At 35.5% G+C, this 10,867-nt stretch overlaps 1 protein-coding gene across 1 annotated transcript; it reads left to right on the top strand.

The window, feature by feature from the left end:
• The first annotated feature begins 3,755 nt into the window (after positions 1-3,755).
• On the top strand, positions 3,756-9,205 carry LOC108149224 (serine-aspartate repeat-containing protein F). The gene is made up of 2 exons (XM_041710554.1): positions 3,756-3,834; positions 3,896-9,205. The coding sequence occupies exon 2, from the start codon at positions 3,904-3,906 to the stop codon at positions 8,950-8,952; it is 5,049 nt and encodes a 1,682-aa protein (XP_041566488.1). The 5' UTR covers positions 3,756-3,834; positions 3,896-3,903; the 3' UTR covers positions 8,953-9,205.
• The last annotated feature ends 1,662 nt before the right edge of the window (positions 9,206-10,867 follow it).

The raw sequence follows: 10,867 nt of genomic DNA, 5'->3' as shown, positions 1-10,867 counted from the left end.
TGGTATGGGCTTGGCATTGTCCCTGTCCAGTTTTCATGCATCCCCTGGCAATACCTCAATTCACTGTGGACGCCTGCTAATGAAACGGAGCACTCGGCTGGGAGGCTGCACTAAAAATGCCTCAGCAGGTTTATATCATTTGAATGCCCATTAATTGAATTGTGCGGGCGTGCTCAAATGTCATTTGCCGGAAAGTTCGGACGAGAACATGAGAAAGGACTCGGGACAGGACATGGCCAGATTCGACAGGAGCCTGGTTTATGACTTGGCCAAAGCTGTAGCAACTCAATCTTGGGGGACTGCAGGTGATGTGAGCATATTGTGGCAAACGTCTGACCTTTCACAAGGCCATCAAATTTTTTTTACCACAAAAGATTGTCCTTTCCACATTGAAGAATCAAATTAAATAACTATAGGGGCAGATATTTATATGTTTTAGATAGTTTTTAACTATATTTTTGCTTTTATCGAATTAACATCTTTTACCTACACTTATTTATATTAAATGTTCTCTTGTTAGTCATTAATTTTCTATATCTCTTTAGCTACTTGTGCCAAAGTTCTCTTGATTCTAATCGCATTTACGGTGAGCTGGGGATCCAAGTTGTGCCTAAACTTTCGGAATTGGTGCAAAACTTAGTTAGGCCAACTAACTCCGCAAACTATGAGTTAGGCTACCGCATATCCCGGGCGAAGCCTCAACTAACAAAGGACAGTGGGATACTCCACGCAAATTTAATAACCGATGCAGGCTGGGTGGCTCACAGGACCCACAGGATGTGGGTTGGCTCCCAGGAAAAGCCAGGCATCAAGTGCTTAAGCTGTCTGCATGTGTTTGATGCAGCAAGCGCCAAAATGTTTGCCTTCTACTTCGCATCACCGCCCCCTTCACTTTTTCCTCGCTCTTTTGTTTGGAATCAAACAAAGTTTCATGGGCAAAAAACGCAGATCCTTTTCATTGGTTAAAAGTAGACTTTTTAGTTTTTTCCTCTAAAGGCTCAAACTGTTACTACTGTCAACACTTGAATTGCTGTGGCATCCTTCAGCCATTTAAGCAAATTAAGCGTATAATTAAATTGTTCTGCAATGCCTTTTCTCTGTTCTCTGCATCTTTAGCATGAGAAAAAGCAGATACAGATTGAAGTTTAAGTTCGAAAAAGGTATTTTCCATCGTAAGTTTATAACAAATTAAAATTGTTTGTGACTCTTAACAAACCCTCTTTAGTTATTGGAAAACTATGTCTGATTAAGAGCAAATATTACATCCGTCACAATTTATGATCTGCAGCTCATTTGAGCTGCTTTCATTCAAGAATCAGAGCAAAAGCCCTCTAATTGGGCATTTAATAAAATGGCACCGAGCATTACATGATAAATACCCGAAAGTGGGCACTAAATTTATTCAATGCTTATTTCGGCTCGTGTCTTTGGGTTGATTTAACCAAATAGTCGTGATGGCTGCTGGTTGATGGCGATTTATGGACTTGGGTGATTTTTATGCGGCTACCAGGGTTACCAACTACTCGCACTGCTTTCGATAATATTTTATGCGTTTCTGCTTTTCTTTTTATTGCCTCCGATTACGAGACAGTTTTCTTGGGGGCAGCGAAACAAGTCCACTGGCAAAGACAATGGAGGAACTTCCCCCAGGGGATGTGGCAATTTTAGTGCTGGGCTGGCCAAAAATTTATGGTTTATGGATTTTGTCAAATTACATGTTATTCTTGCCAGCCTTTCCGACCAACCTTTTGTCTATAAATTGTCAACACATTCAAGGCGTTTGCATTTGAACAAGGAAAATGGGAAATATGGTAAGAATGTGTTTGTGTGTCTTAGCCGTTTTGCATTGAAATTGCTCTTTGATGTCCCTGTACATTGTTTATTTGTTTACTTTCCTTGTTTTATTTTTTGCAACCATAAAAACATATCAATGTGTACATTTTTATCGCCCCACAGCTAGGCAACCGTAAAGTGGAAATTATATCGAAGATTATGATTGTTATGGGCTGAACGACATCGAATTTATGAATGTCCAGGCCAATAAATAAGTATATAAATTGAAAACAGAAGAGGAGTTTCAGGTCGTCGTCTAAGCGGTATTGCTATGCAAATTTCTTCATACTTGTAAATGCTGATTGGCAATAAAAGTGTGTAATTCTTTTAATGATTGTGGTACATTAAAAGGTAGATGATGAGTATTTGGTATGGAAATGTAAGAGAAATATAATATAAGTCATATTTTATATGTACAAAACTCATATCTTAAATGATAAATGAATACCAAATATTTCTGTGCCATGACAATTTTTGTTGTCTTAGTTTTAGTCTATTTTTGAAATTACTATTCAAATATGATAGTCTAACGTCAGGATATTAACTGACAGTTTCCTTCAAATCTCCATTTAACAATTGCAAGCTTCCAGTGTAAATTTTCCCATTTTCCTATTTTGTGCAATACGATTTGGTTAATTGCTCGAATAGCTTATGTGGCAAACAGTAGAGATTTTGTAAACCAATGAGGGGCATTGCAATTGAAAGTTCTTTGGGCTGCCACGGCTCCGAACAATACCCAATGCAACGACAAATAAGCCAAGAAGGGAAGTCGATTCTAATTGGCGGAGAGCGGGTGGAAGATTCTGAAAAGAAATCAGGTAAAATTGCCAAGAGATTGTTTATGTTTGTGGGTGCTTGTGTGCCTGTAAACAATGAATATGCATGACTTGCCATGAAGCATGCCACACATGCAACAACAGAAATCGAGAGACAGGAAAAGCAACTTCAATTTGCGAAAGTGATATTCTGCTTGGCAAAACCAAAAAAATCAAATGCCAACAAGCAGCAGAAAGAGATGGCAGGGATAAAACTGAAAGAGATGGCTGGTACACTTCTCTATTGACATGCATAACGTTGATTAATTAATGCCGTCGATGCCGATGACAGCTGCAGGCTTCTTCCCTCGTTCAAGCGGAAATAGAACTTAGTCGAGTTTCCTGTCTTTCCTACCTCTGGCTGGAGAGTTAAGTGCAGCTTAACCCGTTTCATTTGCGAAATGTTCTCAACTGAGTTTACTTAACTGGGGAGTTTTTCGATTGGGAAATGCATTCCGAGTCCTCGCATCTTCTAGGGGCCTTCTGTCCTCAGCGTTGGCTGCATAATCCGGCAATTAGTAAATGTCAAATTCCCAGCTCGCATTGAAAGTCAAAATTTACAGCCTGCGAATCGCAGTTATATATCATCGGGCGGTCCAAGGGGAAGGCGCCTCTAAGTATGCAACGGAAATTGCAGCTACGCATGTGATTATGTTGTCCCTGTCTCCGAGGAGCGCATAAGTATGCAGGAATATGTAAACATGTGCTGGATACATTCGCCTGTGTGCGTGCCTGGGTCCTTGGCTTGATTAAAAGCCATGTCCCGGCGATGAATTGTTCCTGCATACTTTGGGGCTTCCTGAGGAGTAACACTCGTTTAAGGTGAGCTCGGTTGAAATAGAGACAGAGAATTTAATATTCAAGAGTTCATCAAAAGGATTTAAGAGCTTATCCTACTAGGTGTCCTTCTTAATGCGTTGTTGACATTATATAAATTGATAAAAAAAAATACTACGATTTTTAAAAATTATATTCATTTTATAATAAATCATAATAAATTCATTCAAAATATAAGGCACTTCTTGTTCAAATATTGACAATTTTGAACTGAGAAACATTTGTTTCTTTTGTAAAGAGATTATGAGAAGTTATTGAAATACTCAGTCTTTATTCATCACGTAGCAAGTTTCGTTGGAAAAATCAAAAAATAATTTTACTGCTGAAAATTATAAATATTACTTTCTTGGTAAGCATAAATCCCTTTCTGTTCGCTAGCCAACTAAAAACAAAATCAATTTTATTTCCAGAATCCAAGATGGATTTACTATCGAAGCCAACGAAAGAGATTACCGCCGTAGCCCCAATAGTTTGCGTTAACGATCCGGTTGAAATCGGGGAGCAAATAAAATCGGACATATGTGATGAGAACGAGTGCAAGTCGCTTCGCAGGGATATAGAAATTATGAGGGCGGACTACGACAATTGGGAGCACATTTTCAGAGACATTCGGATGAAAGTGAGCTTTGAGATTACTATATGGGAAAGGGCTTACAAAGTCATATGCGAAATGATGGAAAATAGCCACGTCGAGGCAAATGTTGATAAAGGCGAACGTGGCCTATATGTGAGACTATCGCACAGGCCCATCGAATCGGTTTTTATAAAAGTAGACCACAGGAAGGATCTCACGTCCTTCACCTTGCCTCAAGCCTCTGCTTGGATTCAGAAGAAAATCATTGAGCTTAAGATATCAATAAGGAATGTCGATAATGATCAGCTGTATGTAAATGTTCAAAAAGAGAGAGTGAACTCAATAGAAAAGTGTTTGGATGACAGGGAAAAGTTTCTAGCTCAAAAAAGCATAGCTGTTAAGCAACTAAACAAAATTAAAGCTAATTTAGAAAAGGTTCCAAGTACGTCTTCGGTAAGCGAGCAAGATTGGGACAAAGAATTAAAGGACTTTTTCTCTGAAGTGGAAAAGGACAACGCAGAACTAAGCCAAATGACCGATGATATTTTACAGTTGTTAAATAAACTGTCTCGTCTCCGGTCTGAAAGTGTACCGGATTCAACCGTCGATAATGTTAGAAATGATATTAATCAACTTCTTATGAAATTAGGTGGAAATATACAAACAAAGACTGCTTCTGAGTCTGGAAACTCGAATTCAATTGATTTAACTGAAAATGAATCGTTTATTATCGACTCCACTAGAAATAATTTGGAAATGACTTGTGCAACCAAAAATATTTCTGAAAAGATAGATTTGACACAAAATAAAGACGTTTCCACAGAAAATAAGTCGATTAAACTAAATATAACTACAAATGACTCGAACCAAATCTATTCGAATGAAAAACGTCCCACTGAAATCAACTCGAATAAAAGTGATTTAAACAAAAATAAAAATAATTTGAAAAAACGAAATTCTCCTGAAAGCGGAAATTCGGTTATGGGTAAGCTTGTTGATTATGCAAAGAAAGATGAAAGCGTACCAAAAAGTCAAGATCATACAGACAATGAAAGCGGAAATTCGATTAACGAAGATGCAGAAAAGAAAATTATAAGTGAGATATCGAGCATTAAGCCCAACCAATTAGTTGATAATTCCTTGCAAAATAAGATTGACCTTCTAAGCTTAAACTCGCTCGAATGTAATGAAAAGGATGGTTCTAATGAAAATGTTTCAATTACAGATTATACTAAAAATAATTTGATCAAAATCGATTCAAATGAATATAATTTAACTAAAAGCGAACCGACTGAAAATGATTGCAATAAAATCAATGATTCTACTAAAAATGGTTCAATTAAAATAAATTTGACTTTAAATGATTCAAACAAAATCTTCTCGACTGATAAAGGTCCCGCTGAAATCAACTTAACTAAAAGTGATTCGACTCAAAGCGATTTCGTTAAAATCGATTATGCTGAAAATAATACCATTGATTCCACTGAGAATATAAATAATTTGAAAAACGATTATTCTAAAAGTAGTTCTTTTTACTTCGACACGCCTGAAAATGAGATGAAACCTGAAGCAGACCAGTATGTGATTAAAGAAAATGATTTTGATAAAATCGGGCTAACTGACAATGATTCTATTAAAATCGGTTTAACTGACAACAATGAATTGTTGATAAATGCGAAAAAATGCAATTCAAGTGAAGTCGTTTTTACTGAAAATGATTCGACTCTAAATGATTCAAGTGAAATTGACTTGACTAAACATGGATCAATAAAAATCAACCCGATTGAAAATGATATAAGCAACATAGATTCAACTAAAAATGATTCCACTCAAAATAGTTCTAATAAAAAAGATTCGTCCGCAAATGATTCTACTATATATTACTCATTTGAAATCGACTCGCCTAAAAATGATTTCGAAAGAAAATTAGATCAGTATGCGACTGTTGATTTCCAACACGAAATCAAAAGCCATGATGATTTTTACCAAAACAAATGCAAGCCAAAATGTGAAGATGAAACGAACCACGAAAGAGGTGTTTCAATTTTGAAAAACAGCGATGATGAAGCAAATCATATAAACAAATTATATAACGATGATTCCCAAGAGAAAAGCAAACCAAATATTAAGGATGATGAAAACAATAAAAATGGGAATACAATTTTAGCTACGCTTAATGAGGATGTAGAAAAACAAATATCAAAAAAATACAATGATTATTTCCATGAGGAGTGCATACCAAATCAAGATCAAAGAATGGGTAACCTTAACGAGAATGCAAAAAATAAGATTAAAAATGAGATATCAAGCACTAAGCTTAATCAATTAATTGATGATTCCTTGCAAAATATGATTGACCTATTCTCGCTAGACTCAAATGAAAGGAATGATTCTACAAAAAATGCTTCAAATAACATCGATTATACTGAAAATAATTTTAGTAAAATCGGTTTAACTGAAAATGATTTGAATAAATACGATTCGACTGAGAATTATTGGAATGAAATCAATTTTTCTGAAAATAAACAGAATAATTCAGCTGCTTCGACCGAAAATAATTTGCGTACAAAGGATATGGAAACAAAAGCATATCTGTCTTCTACTAAAAAGCTTCTGGAAGAAAATGTATGGAATCTTGAAATAAATGAAAAAGATTATTCCGAAAAGGGATGCAGACCAAAGTGCGAGAATAGTAATTTGAATGAGTTAGACGATTTTAATAAAAAATATATTTTTGATAATTTTATTTTTGATACTGAAAATGGAAAAAAGGAAACGCATATTGATCTTGATCAAGTAGTAGATATTTCCCTAGAAGATATGTTAGATCTTCCAAGCGAGCGTGATCTTGATGATAAAGAAAGCGAAGGAAACTTTCTAGAAAGTAGCTCAAACATACATTTTGAGAAAGTAAACTCAAGTGACATTAATAGAAACAAAGAGTCTTGCCTAGAAAAACTGGAACAGTTATTTTCGAATATGGCTATTAGTAATAAACTTGATAAATACGTTGACGATTCATTGGAACAATTACAGAAGTTTTTACCCGACGGAAAACTGCAATCTGAGGCAGATTCAGACGAGTTTATTTCAAAAAATCTATTGGAAAGTGATAAACAACTTGATAGGTACGTTGATGATACATTAGAACAACTACAGAATCTTTTACCCGACGCAAAACTGCAATCTGAGGCAGATTCAGACGAATTTATTCCAAAAAAACTATTGGAAAACGATGTAAAACTTGATAAATACGTTGATGATTCATTGGAACAATTACAGCATCTTTTACCCGACGAAAAACTGCCATCTGAGGCAGATTCAGACGAATTTATTCCAAAAAAACAATTGGAAAGTGATAAACAACTTGATAAGTACGTTGATGATACATTAGAACAATTACAGAATCTTTTACCCGACGGAAAACTGCAATCTGTGGCAGATTCACACGAATCTATTCCAAAAAAACTATTGGAAAACGATGTAAAACTTGATAAATACGTTGACGAATCATTGGAACAATTACAGAAGTTTTTACCCGACGGAAAACTACAATCTGAGGCAGATTCAGACGAATTTATTCCAAAACAACTTGATAGGTACGTTGATGATTCATTAGAACAAATACATAATCTTTTACCCGACGGAAAACTGCAATCTGAGGCAGATTCAGACGAATCTATTCCAAAAAAACTATTGGAAAGTGATAAACAACTTGATAAGTACGTTGATGATACATTAGAACAATTACAGAATCTTTTACCCGACGGAAAACTGCAATCTGTGGCAGATTCACACGAATCTATTCCAAAAAAACTATTGGAAAACGATGTAAAACTTGATAAATACGTTGACGAATCATTGGAACAATTACAGAAGTTTTTACCCGACGGAAAACTACAATCTGAGGCAGATTCAGACGAATTTATTCCAAAACAACTTGATAGGTACGTTGATGATTCATTAGAACAAATACATAATCTTTTACCCGACGGAAAACTGCAATCTGAGGCAGATTCAGACGAATCTATTCCAAAAAAACTATTGGAAAGTGATAAACAACTTGATAAGTACGTTGATGATACATTAGAACAATTACAGAATCTTTTACCCGACGGAAAACTGCAATCTGTGGCAGATTCACACGAATCTATTCCAAAAAAACTATTGGAAAACGATGTAAAACTTGATAAATACGTTGACGAATCATTGGAACAATTACAGAAGTTTTTACCCGACGGAAAACTACAATCTGAGGCAGATTCAGACGAATTTATTCCAAAACAACTTGATAGGTACGTTGATGATTCATTAGAACAAATACATAATCTTTTACCCGACGGAAAACTGCAATCTGAGGCAGATTCAGACGAATCTATTCCAAAAAAACTATTGGAAAGTGATAAACAACTTGATAAGTACGTTGATGATACATTAGAACAATTACAGAATCTTTTACCCGACGGAAAACTGCAATCTGAGGCAGATTCAGACGAATCTATTCCAAAAAAACTATTGGAAAGCGATGTCGAACTTGATAAATACGTTGATGATTCATTGAAACAATTACAGCATCTTTTACCCGACGGAAAACTGCAATCTGAGGCAGATTCAGACGAATTTATTCCAAAACATCTATTGGAAAGTGATAAACAACTTGATAAGTACGTTGATGATTCATTAGAACAAATGCAGAATCTTTTACCCGACGGAAAACTGAAATCTGAGGCTGATTCAGACGAATTTATTCCAAGAAATCTTTGGGGAAGTGATGAAGACATAATTTCAGTCAAAAGCTCTGAAACTTGTATCATAGATTTTACTCCAGACAAGCAAGGCAAAAGAGATGCTGACTTGACCCTGGCCAATATCTCTAAGGACAACGAAAACTAATCTCTGGATGAAGTTTACGATAATTTTGAACTTCCTAAAACACGAATTTATTAATTTTATAATTTGACTAAAAAATGAATAGTTGACTAAAAAATATTATAAGGAGATCAAAAATACTGTTTCCAAAAAACTATGTAGATAAGAATGTGAACGTCATACCTATTTCTTGTCTATATAGTTTTTTGAAAATAGTTTTTTGTAAAATCAACCTGTTTTGTCATAATGGCCAACTTAATAAACGAATTTGTCAAAGGATATAAGCAAAAATTAAAAATTGATAATATATTCTTTATGTATTTCTATACAAGTTGGTTTTAAATTCTTTAAATAAATGTTTTGCGATTAAAATCATCAATTATTTCTAATGGAAACTAACAAGTTTTCTTTGTTTATAGTCAATGTTCAAGAAAAACGGAAAGGAAAGCATTTCGTCGCAAAATCACAAATGATGCCCTCCCAAATGAATAATTAAACATAATTAGCCACCATTAACGATAGAATATCCCCCGGAGCGGGCCAAAACCGAATGCAGGGCGCTGCTCTGACACACACAGTTGGCCAGCTCAGGGCAATCCGGCAAATCAAAGCGAATCAACACCAAAATTGGATGGGGTCAGGGATCAAAGGGGGGAACAGACCCTAATAAGTCAACTGCAATGCATAAATTTCGACACAGCAGTCGGCTTGGGCCAGGTGGCAAGCCCAAAACCCAAACACAAGCCCAATTCGGGGGCCCAGGAGAAGTGTTTGCCATTCCGACTTTGGCAAATAACCCAGCGATTCGTGGAGAAACGGGGGAAAAGGGTCGGAGCATGGATGTGTTTAAGGAATTTCCTGATTGACAATGTGGTCCTCACTGGGACCACCCAGTTTTGCCGCCTTCGTCGTTGGTCAAGAGCAAATTTGGCAATGCAACAAAACGTTTAACCTTTGACAGGCCGCACACATTTCAATTGCTGAAAATGTGTGACCCTTCCGTTGGGTCGAACATTAAAATTGATTACCCCAAGAGCTTGGCTAATAGATGGTTCTGGGATCTTTGGGATCTTTGGAACTCAAAATAATTCTTATGGAACACAAAATATTGTCCTACACATGGTTTTAATTAAAGTAAATCCAACAATATTTATACAAATTATTTTAAAGAAAATATGTACTCGTTGGGTTAAAAATAAATCTGATATTGCATAAGCCGCCGGTTTTATAATATAAAGCAATGAGAAATGTTTATTAACCACATATTTTTTAGAAATTAAAAATCATAGAATTGGTTCAGTACACTTTTCTTACATATGCTGATGTTTCCTTTTCAACACGTTGTTATCATTTAATCTGAATTCCAGCTATTGTAACATTTGTTGAACAGCGTAAGCGATTTTGGGGAAAATAATATAAATGACAATTTCCGCATCGCCTTAAGCGGTTATCAATTGCCGCTGTGCGATGCTAATCGTGTAATCCTTTTTAAATGATTGCACAAACAAACGGATATTAATGTCATAAACAATTCACACATTCAGCTGCACAACATTCGCACGCCATGTAATTCTGTTTATTGCTTGAGGTTATTTAATATTCAATTTTCGGTTCTCGTTTCTTGGCCATTTCCTGGGCACCACATGAAATGCGAAAAAGCTCATAAAAGCAATGGCAAACATATTTTAATCTGCACATGGGTAAATGCTGCCAAAAGAAGAAGAAAAAAAATACAAGCTGGCAACATGAATTTATCACGAGAATAATGTAAATACAATATTTTTTCGTGCATTTTATTGAGTTTTGCTTAGGTGGATGTGTAAATATATAGCTGTACATTTTGGCATATTTTTATAAATCTCTCACAAAATAGCAGTTTATTGCAGCTGTGTTGTAGACTTTATGATATTGCAAAAATTATTTACTCGGGAAAAATGAA

The sequence above is a fragment of the Drosophila elegans genome, unplaced genomic scaffold (genome assembly GCF_018152505.1).
Source record: "Drosophila elegans isolate 14027-0461.03 unplaced genomic scaffold, ASM1815250v1 contig_814, whole genome shotgun sequence".
Lineage (NCBI taxonomy): Eukaryota > Metazoa > Arthropoda > Insecta > Diptera > Drosophilidae > Drosophila > Drosophila elegans.
Note: the sequence above shows the minus strand (reverse complement) of the source record. Positions and strands in the feature narration are given on the sequence as shown.

Bases quoted from the DNA above. Each gene is read 5' to 3' on its own strand.
- LOC108149224 (XM_041710554.1), top strand. From the start codon at position 3,904: ATGGATTTACTATCGAAGCCAACGAAAGAGATTACCGCCGTAGCCCCA.